The following is a 15,114-nucleotide window of genomic DNA, read 5'->3' as shown; positions in this document are numbered from 1 at the left end:
TAGATGCTTTTTTCATAGTAGAGATCTAGTTTATAAATTGCCTGGCTGGGCTGATTAGACAGTGGATTTCCCAGTCAGATGGAACAGAATAAATAGGCATTTTAACGTCATAGAGTTAGCCGGTGGTAACATGTGAAATAGACACCGGCTGGAATGCAGTTTTAACCAATCAGCATTCAGGTTTAGACCCACACGTTGTATAATGTGTCATAAACACATTCTTGGCAACTTCATATAGCATAGATGCGGTAGAGGTCAATGGAACTCAGACCATGGTGGATAGAATGGCTCTGCATTGGTGCACCTTCAAATAATCTAACAAAGTGGATATTCGTCAAATCCGTTGTGATTGTAACAGGACCACAATGTGGTTACTAAAGTCCGATTTGGATATATTTGGCTGCATAACATTTAGAAGTTATTCCTTTTCAGGTTTAGAAGAAGTGACTGCTTAATGCTAACTCCTGTTTGTGTAAGCTGGTATAATAGCTACAGTACCATACAGAAATAGGTGGTGGCAGTCAGTCGTTTTTGACTGCAACGCAGTTCATTGGTGACGATGACATGAACATGTATTGGGGTTGACATCCATACAACCATTATACACCAATTTTTACGTCAACATAGTGTGAAATACACATATAAACAATAGCCTAAATGTATGCTAATTTTGCTGGGGGGAAATGAGGAGATTCGGAATCTTTCCACAACAGTGTCTTTCCCCCACGCGTTTCCATGGCATTTCCATTGTTTTGGTCGAGTTCCTTTGACCCCTTCACTGCATCTATTCATAATATGTCTGTGTGTGAAACGCATATAGGACTTAACATGATGAACTGTTTAACACTCAATAATGGTTTTCTACATGCTCATTAAGATGCCTTACTACAACAAAAAAAAACATACTAAATGCCTTCCTCCATTACATTGGACGACAAGGGCATCATGTTTTCCCAGTGTTACCACAGTTTCTCACAGGCTATATTACATTTAACCCAAAAGTGCATGGCCATTATCCGGAGAGACATTATACATAGAACTCTACCAGTAACACTACTGTGTGCTTGAGGCACCAGTTAACAGCATTGACATTGTTGTAATTCGTTCCCAGCAATTGTATAGATGCCTGAGCTTTGAAGGGCACTACTTCAGTCACCAGAAACCAAATTATGTCATAAAAGGATTAAAGACCAACAACATAGCGTAAAGATGCCAATAAAGGAGAGTGAATGGAGAGTGCATTTCAGACACTGTGTGGCTGTGTACGTGGGTGGATGTTGAAAAATGGGTTGTAGAGAATCAAAGGACCATGAATGTAATAAGAAATCTTAGGTGCTGGCTTAAGGCCGGTAGCAATCACTACAGAATATCCAGTCAGGAGGATGAGGCGGATGTCCAGGTTAGGGGGAGTTTAATGGAAGGAGACGTGTGTGTGTGTGTGTGAATGTGTTCAGATAACTGAGTAAAGCTAGCGGGAGCACGAGCCAGCTAACAAGCTCAACACATGGTATTTGTACACAATAAACCACAAAACTTAGCTCCACATAACATGACACAGATTTCAGGGCACTTATGTTTAGATGCACGCACAATTAAACATCAGACATACAGAGATTCAGTCCGCAGGAGGGAAAACTATAGAAGTGCTCATCAGGATGGGTTAAGCACGTTTCTGACGACACAACGTGCTGGGGTCATAGACCAACTGAAACTGAAGTCCTGGAAATTAAGGCTGCTGATAGGCTGAACGAGATGTGGTGATAAGGATTTGGCGAGACCTTGACCAATAAGACACTAAAAAAAGTGGGGGTCCTCTGAGTAGGAGACTTGAATAGGAGACTAAGCTGCCAGACTAGAGCTAACCATAAAGGATGCCTAGAATCAGCTGACTGAAGCAGGTGTCATCAGTCAGAGGGCCTCTCATGTTAACTTGTAGTCTAGACTCTAGTTCTCCCAACATTTGTCTGTCATGGTGCTAAGTTTGACTTAATTGATGTAATGAGCTGAAATATGCCATCAATCCTATTGGTGCTGCCCGATTTGAGCAGCCAATTAGCATGCAGTGGGTGTTGCAAAATGTTGAATAGCCAAAATAGACTAAATTATATATCGCTGTCGGATGAATACCTCGTACCTACAATTCTGCACTTTTTTATTTGACATGTATTGAAAGCAGTAACTTCCCTCAATTAATTCTGAACATTTCATGACTCTAGGACCAAGAACATGTATTCAAAATAGCTTCTGAAGTTTCATAATGTTATGTTCATTAATGAGAAAATATGGCAGATTTTTCCATTTCCTGAAAAGTGTCTGTTTTGGAGACGAGATTTTCATCCATCAGCACCAATTTTTATTTATTTATTTCACCTTTATTTAACCAGGTAGGCCAGCTGAGAACAAGTTCTCATTTACAACTGCGACCTGGCCAAGATAAAGCATAGCAGTGCGACAAAAAACAACACAGAGTTACACGTAAACAAATGTACAGTCAATAACACAAAAGAAAAGAAAATAGAAAGATCAATGTACAGTGTGTACAAATGTAGAAGAGTAGGGAGGTAGGCAATAGATAGGCCATAGAGGTGAAAATAATTACAATTTAGAATTAATACTGGAGTGATATATGTGCAGATGATGTGTAAGTAGAGATACCTTCTTGCTCTTTTGCACCCCTGGAAGTAATAATATGGGGATGAGGTAGTCGGGTGTGCTATTTACAGATTGGCTGTGTACAGGTACAGTGATCGTTAAGCTTCTCTGACAGCTGATGCTTAGAGAGGGAGATATAAGCTTCAGAAGTTTTTGCAATTCTTTCCAGACATTGGCAGCAGAGAACTGGAAGGAAAGGCGGCCAAAGGAAGTGTTGGCTTTGGGGATGACCAGTGCAATATACCTTCTGGAGCGTGTGTTACGGGTGGGTGTTGCTATGGTGACCAGTGAGCTGAGATAAGACGGGGCTTTACCTAGCAAGGACTTATAGATGACCTGGAGCCAGTGGGTTTGGCGACGGATATGTAGTGAGGGCCAGCCAACGAGAGCATAGAGGTCGCAGTGGTGGGTAGTAAACGGGGCTTTGGTGATAAAACGGATGGCACTGTGATAGACTACATCCAGGTTGCTGAGTAGAGTGTTGGGGGCTATTTTGTAAATGACATCGCCAATGTCAAGGATCGGTAGAATAGTCCGTTTTACGAGGATATGTTTGGCGGCAGGAGTGAAGGAGGCTTTGTTGCGAAATAGGAAGCCGATTCTAGATTTAATTTTGGATCGGAGATGCTTAATGTGAGTCTGGAAGGAGAGTTTCCAGTCTAACCAGAAACCTTGGTATTTGTAGTTGTCCACATATTCTCGGTCAGAACCGTCCAGAGTAGTGATGCTATCCGGGCGGGAGGATACTGGCAGCAATCGGTTGAAGAGCGAGCACTTAGTTTTACTAGCATTTAAAAGCAGTTGGAGGTCACGGAAGGAGTGTTGTATGCCATTGAAGCTCATTTGGAGGTTTGTTAGCACAGCGTCCAAAGAAGGTCCAGATGTATACAGAATGGTGTCGTCTGCGTAGTGGTGGATCAGAGAATCACCAGCAGCAAGAGCGACATCATTGATATATACAGTGAAAAGAGTCGGCCTGAGAATTGAACCCTGTGGCACCCCCATAGAGACTGCCAAAGGTCCGGACAACAGGCCCTCCGATTTGACACCAATGGGTCTTGAGGAAATTAGTAAGAACTTACATGTTCTTTAAAAAGTTATCTAAGCATAGATATTGCTTGTTATTTGGCTATTTATTTTAACACATACCGGTCAAAAGTTAACCAGGGCATGCCGATAGTCATGTAGCAGCCGGTGCGGCATGAGTCCACTCCTATGGTCAGACTAGTTTGATGAGGGATGTGAAAATGATGCTGGTGGCTTGTGGATGAGGGAGTTCCCAGAGAATTTTGCTCACCGAAATATGTGACTAATACGTCCGCTTGGTTGACATATAGGCTAACTACAATGGTTAAAGGTCAAAATGTTGACACTCTATTGAGACTGTTGATGATTTATTATTATTATTATACTGTATATGATGTGATTAGTCTTCATTACAGCTTTTGGTTTTCAAAAATGTTCTCAATCTCTCAATGATTGACAGAGTAGGGACTTTTAGGCCTCGTTTCAGGATACCCTGTTCATTATCCATACAAATATGAGATTGTGGTGGAAGAAGTGCAGCCCGGTCCAAAGACAAAGTGATAGCTAAAAGTCTAGAGGAGTAGCCTAGATCATTTCCCTGGGCTGATAGACCAGACTATGGCCTGTAAAAACATTAAGGTAGAATTAGACTTATTGCAAAAAGGGAGCTGTCATGTCTTCTCAAATAGAAACGGTGGAGAATTACCTCAAAACAATGGAGCTCTGTTTTCTTTCATCCAAATCTTAGTGAACTTTGATCACAAGAGTTGAACTCAACCCCACCCTGCTAGTTTTACTCTATAACACGGTTCTGTTTTCAAATATTAGCCTCTACCTCACCGTTTTCCACTCTTGATAATATAGCTTGCACCCCACCCTATGGCTCTATTTTTATATATAGATTATATTTAACACACAAATCCGAACACAGAGTTACTGCTAAGGCGCCGGGTTCCATTTCTTATGTGCTGATGCAGCAAGGTGACCATGGTGAGATCAGGGGGAGGGAATCTGCCAGAAAAATGATTCACTCTGTCGAGTCTCAGTTACGCTTAGGAATGAAGAGGGCCATTGAACAAAACTTGTTTCCCAATTTACTTTGCTTTTATGGCTTTGAGAAAGTGACCATTTCTGGCAGAGGTTCCAACACAAACCCTAAAACACAGCTCTCACAGCTCTGGATTTTCTGAGGGATGCTGGGACGGCAAATGCCAATGTAAATAACAGTTTCAACAGAGCCCTCTCTACCCTACTGCAGTGTTTCTCGAACAATGGGTCCTGGCCAATTCTCGCTGGCTTGTGGCTTTTGTTTGTGGTTCTAGTTGTTTTGTCCATCTGTTGGATTGGGACCCACTGCCCTCGGCCTGTACTGTAGATGCCCGCATAGCACTACAATGTGTGCATGCATATGTTGTAGGCGTGTCTTTTCATATCTGACACGTGCTGTGGTTTGCCAGTGAGGGCAGATGCAGAAGAGATGGAAAACCACATAGGCTTCTTGTGTGAGCAGAAGCGTTAGCACACGTGTGGGTGTGATGAGCGTGTGTCTTTAACACAAATCCCAAGTGCACTACACTGTCATACCAGCAATCAATCAAACAGAAATGCATGTATTTTAGTATGCATCATACATAGTTCATCATCGGTTGTCAAGAGCTTGGGTAGTCGTGGCTCTTTTGATAGGGTTTTAATGGTTTATGTGTGTGTGTGTGTGTGTGTGTGTGTGTGTGTGTGTGTGTGTGTGTGTGTGCTTTCGTACGATGTGACAATTATGGAACTTTGGGTAACAATTCCTTGTCACGCAAATGGACACGCTTAGTGTCATAATTGTCATTTTTGTTCAAATGTTTTGAGCATCATAATGCATCTCTGAGTTATAGCTACGACAAACATAATGAATACAACCCAGTTTTGGTAGCACCCCTCTCTCAAAAACAAATAGTTTAGACCTCTTGGAACTTTTGGAAATGAAGCTTCTCCCAACAGTGCCGTTCTGCTCGTAAACTGACTTTACCCACTTAATGTAAAAATGAAAAACTGCTATTGGGTCATTTATATCTACTTGAGTATGAAGTTGAATACCCCTTCTCTTAAAATTAATATGCATTGTCGATGATATGATAATTGTGCCAGCCCTACTCTGTGCTTGAGCGCACGTGTATGCAAACACTATGTGTATAGTAGTATGTAATATTAATGTGTTTGTATTCTCTCTTTAGGGCCTGCAGGTGAAGACAGACTATGTTCCCCTGCTCCAGTCTCTTGCCATGTACGGTTGGAGACTCACGTGTGTGCTGCCTACACCCATCATCAAGACCAACAGGTAACTACTTTCACTTTCCAAAACACACTCTCACCAATATTGAGTTAGGGCCTGAATGACCACCATATCTCCTGGTTACCTAACTCTGGTATCGATTGGTCAACCTGATTAACCCTCTGGAGATTAAACTGCCTTCTCTTTGATTTCAAAGAGCACCCATCTCATTTAGACAAAGCGATGGTCAGCCCATATCACTGTTCAGTTAACAGCTCAATCAGCCAGAAGAACTCAACAGGTTGTTCAACGAAAATACTAACTGCCCCCCCCCCCCAATTGGTGGGTTCAAACGTAACAGCGTGTGGTGCGAGACAGTTTAAACCCACGAATGAGCGTAACTTGAAAATCCCTTCAGAGAAACGTAATGGTTCTTCTGCTCAGCCTCTGTTGACTCATTCATCTTATATGAGGACTATGCACGCACACATTCGCTAGCAGTCAACAGCTCAGTCATCTATCAGCAGCCACAACGTGACTTCCAAGTCTCCCACCTGAAACCCCACTTTACACAGTCACAGGCACTCATCATTATCCCAAGTCAGAACACGTCCAATCCAATATGTACCCATTGAGTTGATCCTTTAAGAATAAAACGCTACAATAAATGTCTTGTGAGCTTAGTTCAACTGTCGTGCCACATCACAACCCAAAATATAAGCTTGTTTTACACCAATGTTTGTAAACAAAGTAAATGTGAACGAACACTGTATAGCCATAAAAACATGTTTAAAACTATCATTTTCATATCATGGATGGTCAGTCCTTGCATCCATAGAATTTGAGTGGTAACATTTCTCCAGCGCCGTCCCCCCTGCTTTTGACTGAAACAGTGGTGGGGAGAACACTTTGTTATTGTTTCAACTACGGATTGCCGCTATTAGTCGGAGTCATGAAATGTGTCGTGTCATGCTTATGAAGACTCCAAGTACATGCTTAGAGCTCAACACGGTTTACCTTGTGTGCCCTTGTCTCTGGGGGTCGTCGTGTTTGTGACCGTTCCGGAGCATAGCTGATTAATTACCGCTCTATTTTCATCCCTTGTTTTTTCATCACTCTTTATCGCTCTCTCTCTCAAAATGCAACAACACAACAGCGCAACATGGCTAATTAATCAGAGGGCCGGCCTAGATACAGCAACACAGCAATGCTCATTTCTCTCCATCTCTGAAACGCTCGTCTCTTTGTGCACAACAACGATAGCTGTTGACCCATTACAGATTAGCTTAGTCATTACACTTGTATTATGTTGACCCTTCCATTTTCACAACTATATTAAGCTAATGCACATTGGGATACTGTCTTGAGGATGAGCAAAGTGCACTTCCTCTGAAGCAGTCTACATGGAGTCTGTTATGCATAGACCTACTTACACACTAGTTAGCATCTGAAGTGAACATCCACCGGGACTCAAGGCTTCTTTAATCAACGTAACATGAATGTGAAGGTGCACGTGGTAATGTACAGTATATTTCTGCCACATGGAACATGTTACGTTTGGTGTAAATCTGAAGTTTGGACATCGTAACTGTTAATAGATAAGTGCTTCACAATACCATTATAAGAAATGATTAACATTACCACAGGTAACCACTAAACATGATACACCATGTTCCCTATCACTGTACCAAAGAAAGTCTGGTTGCTGGTATATGAAGTTTCTATTCCAGTACTGCAGACATAGACGTCTATGAGAGGACTGTAGCAGCAAGACACCGACGGCTATGAGAGGACTGTAGCAGCAAGACACCGACGGCTATGAGAGGACTGTAGCAGCAAGACACCGACGGCTATGAGAGGACTGTAGCAGCAAGACACAGACGGCTATGAGAGGACTGTAGCAGCAAGACACCGACGGCTATGAGAGGACTGTAGCAGCAAGACACCGACGGCTATGAGAGGACTGTAGCAGCAAGACACCGACGGCTATGAGAGGACTGTAGCAGCAAGACACAGACGGCTATGAGAGGACTGTAGCAGCAAGACACAGACGGCTATGAGAGGACTGTAGCAGCAAGACACAGACGGCTATGAGAGGACTGTAGCAGCAAGACATAGACGGCTATGAGAGGACTGTAGCAGCAAGGGGCCTGTCATTTTCAAACTGATCTGTTCCGTTCTACTTTAACGGGCTTGGGCTTTTTCTGAGGACTCAGGTTGGCTTTTCCGCTTTCGTTCAGCAGGAAGCTGTCCGGCAATCTGACAGCCTGGAAAATAGGTTATTGGAAATGCAGGGTAAGGAGGGAGGGATGGGAAATGGGGGTGTTTTAGATAGTAAGCCTCTACAGGAGATCTGGGAGCCCATTTGATGTTGGGGAAGATTTGCAGCCAGCTCTATACCATTGTCACCCTATCATACCTTTCCGTTGTTCTTCATATGCCAAGTTAAGGATCAATCTTAACTCAAAGCTGATTCTTCCCCGTGTGTATAAGAGTACATCTATTTTAATGGGTGAGGGATTCCGAGAGAGGAAGTGACAGAGAGAGCGATCTGGAGAGGGAGATCAGGGGATATACAAAAGAGTGAAGGGAAAAGGGAAAGGATAGAGAAAGCCTACATGAAGCTCATACAAGAGGAAGAGGCAGAGAAGTGAAGTGAAGCAGACAGATAATTAGAGGCAGCAGGCTAAAGTAGGAAACCGAGTCGATACGTGCGTGTCGGATGGAGAGATGAAGGAGAGAAGCAGAGTGAAGGTTAATGCGTGTGAGATGGAACGACAAGAGACGAACAGGAGAGAGAGCAAGCACGAGAGACCTGAAGCCCACTGATGACAGAATCTCCTCGGTGGATTAGTCCGTCTGTCGTCTGTACTGTATGGATTATCCATGAATTAACACAGAATGTGACATGTGCATGGACAGGGATTATTTTGGAGAGGTTTATGAGGACAGACATGTTTTGGGGAAGCCAGTAAACATGGTCTCTTTCTCTTGGTTTCTGAGCTATCTCCTAAGCATAGAACATATTCACGTGGACATACATCATTGCTCCAAATTCCTTTTTGGTTTCTCGTATTAACAAGAGGACAGAAAGGGAAGAAATCAGAATGATCGGGGTTTACCACTGCTATGCAACTCACTTCTCATGGTGGTAGATGTCAGCTATTTGTATAGCATCAGGACTGACCATACTAGTCACACAAACCATTATAAGGTCTACCCTGGAGTGTGGATCGCTCCCCTTCATGTGGAACTTTAACAGTATAATTTTAACAGTACAAAACTGCATTTTCCATTCCTCTCTTCCTTGCTCTGAAATGACCCCAAGTATTTCTAAAAGAGCTTGTGGCAATTTGATTTGTGTGACATGGATTTCTTTATCGATGGTACAGGCATTGTCCTCTACAAATAAAGTAACAATCAAGAAAATGGCTATGGTTTCCAAAGTTATTTGTATTTCAGTTCTAATTATATTCTCTCTACCTCCCTCTATCCATATTCACCTCTGCCTGTTATCTCTCCATCTCCCTATCTCTCCATCTCCCTATCTCTCCCTCTACACTAGTGATGGAAGTTTGGCCACCAAGCAGGTCGTTTTTCTTCAGAGACCTGTCCTTCCCCGCAAGAGGGGGGACTCCAAGGTGTGTGACCTCTCATCCCTCTCAGTGTTTGTCTTGTCACATGTGGGTCGGCTCGCAGCTTGTTCACTAGCCAGAGTAGCGCTGCAAGGCCAACATCATCCCTCACCACCCCGGGCACATACCACACTTGTTTTTGTTTTCACATAGATAAATGTGCACACTGCCGGTCAAATGTGAATAAACCCCTTTCTTCTTGAGATATGAGCCATTCTGTGGTAACTACGGCAATGCATGTTGAGAAAGTACTTTCCATTTGACCCTAGATAGTACTGATATAACCTCTAGATTTAACCTAGAGGTTAAATCTAGAATGAATCAAATGCTGATATTGCCTGTGACCTGAATTTAAACTCTGGTCACCATTGGCAACCAAACTGATGGGCAATAACCCTGCAGAGACGAGCAGAGAACGATAATGCGGATGTTTGTGTGCAGGTAACATGCTATTTACCTCCGTATACTGTAAGTCTCAGCTAAAAGTGGGTCAATGGAGGCAATCTCAGAAATGTTAGCAGCCATATTTTCTTGTTTGGTCTGTACCCCTGAAGGCACCAATCAATTCCCTTGAAATTACCATTTCATTCCCCACAATGAGAATCATTTTAATTTGTTCTTTCCTTGTTTGCTATTATGTCCATTTCCAACGGTCTGTCTGTCCGTCCGTAATATGGCCAATAGAACAGCAGTTTAGAAACGTTCTTACACAAACATCCTGTCTTTCAGAAACTGATATTCAAAAGCAAGGCCAACAAGAACTCTGTTAAAGACGCGTCAAAAAACAAGAAGAAGAAGAAGAAAAACAAGCAATCGGCAGCAGAGAAAGATCTGGAAGAGTCCAAGGTTCTTGACGACGGGGAAAAGGTGGTCAAAGAGAGCAGGAACGTGAAGGAAAACAAGGGGAGCGAAGAGGAGACAGTGAAAGAGACGGAGGTAGAGGCTGTGTGTAAAGAGGCGGAGGCTGTGTGTAAAGAGGCGGGGGCTGTGTGTAAAGAGGCGGAGACTGTGTGTAAAGAGGCGGAGACTCCCTGTGAAGTGGAGGAAGAGGAAAAGGTTGAGGCAGAAACTGAGGAAGGGGTAGAAACTGGGAAGGAGAGAGATGGAGCTGCAGGAAAAGATGACAAGAGTGACAAAGAGGGGAGAGTGGAGGAAGGAGAAGGAGCAGGGTCAGAGACTGAGCAGGAAAGACGGGGAGAGAGAGAAAATGTGCTGGCAATTGATGATGAAACCGAAATTATCAAGGGTTCAGAGGTGGAGGTGGAGACCAAAGAACAAGGGCAGAAAGAGGAGAAAGGGGGAGGAGCTGGAATGGAAGTGAAGGAACATGGGGTTGAGACTAAAGAAGAGACAAATGGAAGGGAAGAAAATGGAGAAACGGAGAATGTTGCCATGCAACAAGACCCACCTGACCAGGAAGAACATGTAGTGCAGGAAGAGGTGCAAAAGGTAGTAAAGGAGGATGGACAGGTCAAATTGACCAATCAATGCCCTGAAGAGAGTCAAAGGTCTGATGTGTAAACCTCTTCAGACATCACACCTAAGGGTTCTCCTACCCATCATTCATGTACCTACCAAACATCATAACCTGAGATAGGGGCTCCAGAAAGTCACCATTGAACAGCCTATATTGCAGCAACATCCTCCTACCATGTAGTCACTCTATCCTCTGCAGCAGACATCTCTCCACAACGGACACATCTCTACCACAGATGGACACGCACCAGTCTCTCTCACAGCCTCAGACTGATACCACAGATGGACACGCACCAGTCTTTCTCACAGCCTGAGACTGATTCTATACCTACACATAGTGAATGTACATAACTGGGAATGATGCGGAGGAGACTAATGTACGAGAGTCGCTGGATATAATGGACAAGTTGATGGGACCAATGGAGCTTGGGTCTGAAGAAACACAGACTTTTTAACCTGGCAAACTCACTTGTCCTTATTTGTACAGTACCATAGTGGTACAGTTACTGTATGTCACATGGGTTTAGATGAGGAGAACTGTGGGAAATGTAGTGGCTGTTGCGACGGGCAATCCAATGCAAGGTGAATGGAACTTTATTTACTTTTAGCCCGTAATGTATAGTACTACAGATGATTCTGATAATCACTCTGATTCTTATGGTAGGCACGATACATTCACCTTGCATTCCGTATGTGTCAATATCCAAGCCAGGTAAAGTGTTTGATAATGGAGTAAATCTGCATTGACTGTGTGTGGGTTGAGTGGAAGTGAAATGTGATGAGAACCAAACTTGGAAATGTTGAGTCAACTTTGAGAGTTTAAACACGTTTGATTTGAATAGCTTTTCCAATCAATGGTCATTAAAAAGTACTTGGTAAGGTTATGGGCTGGGCCATGACTGGATGTTCAAGATGGTAACAGAGCACAGAGGAAGTAGAAAAACAAAAATGATTGCGCAATCCTTTTTAAATGATTGAGCTGTGTTCGAATTGCCATTTTTCATTGACATTGGCTTTAATATTTCACCTCAAGCTTTTAAAAGCCCCTCTTGACGTTGTCATTTCTGACCATACCAAAATCATAATGTAGTCTTTCAAGGTATCATGTTGCTTTCCATTTTAAAGTGGTGCTGCATCGATGCTGTGTAGAGAAATCATTAACCGGCTAATGGACTGTCAGCGGGGTGTCAGTCAAGTCATACATTTATAATGGGGGCCACTTATGTGGCTATTGACAGTGGAAAATCTCACCTCGAAAAATAACAAATAGCACTTAATCTGGATTGTGATTTTCATAGCGATTGATTTTTCTTGTGCTGCAGTTGCTAAGCAAAGTCTGTGGAAACCTGTATGTTTACAGATGAATATAGGCTTGTCGTCGTTTTCTAAATGTGGTATTTTTCTGAATAACCGACTGTCCCGAAATGTTCATCTCAATGGCAGATGTATTGTATAGAATTCCAAACTGTGACCAGGATAGCCTTATTATGATACTGGGCCTAAATCGTCTGGGCCTAAGTTTGACAAATATCAAGGTGGTTTCAGTGTAATAGCCTGAGAGGGTTGCTACAATCAGTGTTTGAAGGTAAGTTCAGTGTTCTCTGTTTTAGATTTGAACGGGAGGTAAGGAATTTAGCTTTACACGGTGTTGTTGATGGGGAAGTGTCTGTTTTTGATTTGAAGTTAGGCTCAGTGTATTCTGTCGTGCTAACGCTAGCTGAAGTGTGCTTTCTAATGTTCATACTGGAACTAGCTACCTCCTTAGGCATATTGGGGATTTGTAGCTATGGGGTCATCATTGTCAACTTTTCCCACCATATGGTCCATGCTGTGGGCGTGAGGTCATTACTAATGGCCAAGTGGTCAGGGGTCATGTTTGAACCATGTTTGATGGATTTTCCACAGCTGCTACTTGTTCGAGTACAAAGAAGTTTCCCACTTGTCAAAAAGCAGATTTGATATGAAGTCAGGATATTTCTTATTTTATGATATTATCTGAGGTATTGTTTTCTCCAGCGACACTTCGTGTTAGGCTATTATGAGCTTTAATAAGCACTTGTTTTATTCAACATATTTTATTTAGCTTTGCGGGTCACCGCTAGAGAGATAATAGAAATGACTTGTCAGTTTTAATATTTGTGAGACTAGGACAAATATGAATAAGAAATGGCATTCTAAAACACCCCTCTGTGATAAGTGAAGAGATTACCTGGACCCTGAGACAGATTTCCCCATTGGGTTCTTATCAAGTCATTTTTTCTCTTTAAATTTAGACTAATCGCTTTCTGCCCAGATATAAGATCATGTAGGACTGTCATATTTCCTTATTCATACATTGTTTATTATGTGTTCATCAGTTCTGTTGTTCATACCAATTTGAGTCTTTTTTAAATTGTATATATCTGTGATCCTTGTTCCTTCGTATATTATTTTACACTGAGACAATACTGCCTGTTCAAGTACAATGTACATTAAATTATGGTAGGAAAGTGTGGAACCATACAGCCAGGAACTATCAGGTGATCTCATGCCTTTACATCATTGTATTTTAACACCTACAGCATTCCGGTTGGACATCCATTAACATGGACAACTGTAACCTCCACAGAGTTGGGTCAAATGACACCAGGTCCTGTATCCGTTTGTATTACCTGGGGGTCGTGAACTCCATGCCCTCATCTGTCGTGATAAGAGATGATTAGTGATTTGTACATTTGCTCAGCTTTTACATAAGTAGACTCTGGGGAGAGTGGGTAGACTACATTTTTCCTGATACTGAAAAGCAAGGATATGGAGAGAAAAGTGAAGCAGGATCTGTCACTTCATCAGTTAAATTATGCTGAATGTTGTTTACTTACCCTTCCGTGACGAGTGAGACCTGTGACTAACGTAGACCAACCTCAGCCTTGTCTAGAACAAGCGCCTTCAAACCACTCATGAAAAAAAGGTAATCTACTATTTCCTGTCTTTATGTAACCATAATTGTCTAAAGCTCAGCAGTCAGTGGCAGTGCAATTGTTCTTGATAATGCTGTGCAAAATGTGTGTTCCAGGGTTCATTTCCTGTGTGTTATGATGTGAAATGAACAGATTAGAAATGACAGAAACATGATACAGTAGGATGGCAATCTCTTTATGTTGTCACTTTAGCTTGCTCATGGCCTCTGGAATTGTATTGCTAGGTTTCATCTCCGATGTTGCTGTTTTCATCACCTGCGCTGCCATTTTGAATGTTGAGTGTCTTTGGTCATCGGCTACCGACACGCACTGCAGTGTTTGTAAAAACAAAGGTATTCTTTGTATTCGATTTTCATGGAAATGTCCACATCCCTACTGTTCATGACTGTACAATTTGTATATTATAAAATTATTTATATTTAATGTGCACCTGTGGTGTTTTCTGTTTCTAGGTGAATTTTGAAAACAATGCATTTTGCCATGTTTGATTCCTAAACTCAAATCATTACCCAACACTACACATTTCACTCCTCAGTGGTCTTTCAATTTTGAAGTCTCTTGTAAAGATGTATGTGCAACCTTCAATGTCTTAGATTCCATAAACACTAAAATGTACCATTAGACTGTAGAATCACATGGATGGTTAAACATGACATTGGCCAGTGAGAAAAACAAGTTGAGACATGTTTTATACAGGTTCAGCTCTAAGGGCTCAATTCAGACTCAGAAAATCTATTCCTTTTTTGATTTATTAAGCACTTCTCAGCAGTTGGTATTCATACTTCCCGTATGCAGGTGTGTAACAGACTTTGCAGGTGTGGCTACCTTGCACGCACTGAATAAATGTAATTCAACTGCTGAAAACCCTCTCACTTGCTGGCCAACATACACTGCTCAAAAAATAAAGGGAACACTTAAACAACACAATGTAACTCCAAGTCAATCACACTTCTGTGAAATCAAACTGTCCACTTTGGAAGCAACACTGATTGACAATAAATTTCACATGCTGTTGTGCAAATGGAATAGACAACAGGTGGAAATTATAGGCAATTAGCAAGACACCCCCAATAAAGGAGTGGTTCTGCAGGTGGTGACCACAGACCACTTC

The 15,114-nt window shown here is 42.3% G+C and overlaps 1 protein-coding gene across 4 annotated transcripts in view; it reads left to right on the top strand.

Annotated features, from left to right (window-relative positions):
* LOC110515384 (raftlin) overlaps positions 1–14,430 on the top strand; it is a 65,250-nt gene extending 50,820 nt beyond the window's left edge. For 3 of the 4 annotated variants that reach the window (XM_021594320.2, XM_021594312.2, XM_021594305.2), the window contains exons 8-10: positions 5,898–6,001; positions 9,501–9,576; positions 10,300–14,430. In XM_021594320.2, coding sequence (XP_021449995.2) covers positions 5,898–6,001; positions 9,501–9,576; positions 10,300–11,091 — 972 coding nt within the window. In that variant the 3' untranslated portion in view covers positions 11,092–14,430. The remainder of the gene's footprint in view (positions 1–5,897; positions 6,002–9,500; positions 9,577–10,299) is intronic. The other variant, XM_036973147.1, reaches the window with a different exon arrangement.
* Positions 14,431–15,114: the final 684 nt, after the last annotated feature.

Source organism: Oncorhynchus mykiss, chromosome 3 (assembly GCF_013265735.2).
Source record: "Oncorhynchus mykiss isolate Arlee chromosome 3, USDA_OmykA_1.1, whole genome shotgun sequence".
In the NCBI taxonomy this organism is placed as follows: Eukaryota; Metazoa; Chordata; class Actinopteri; order Salmoniformes; family Salmonidae; genus Oncorhynchus; species Oncorhynchus mykiss.
Note: the sequence above shows the minus strand (reverse complement) of the source record. Positions and strands in the feature narration are given on the sequence as shown.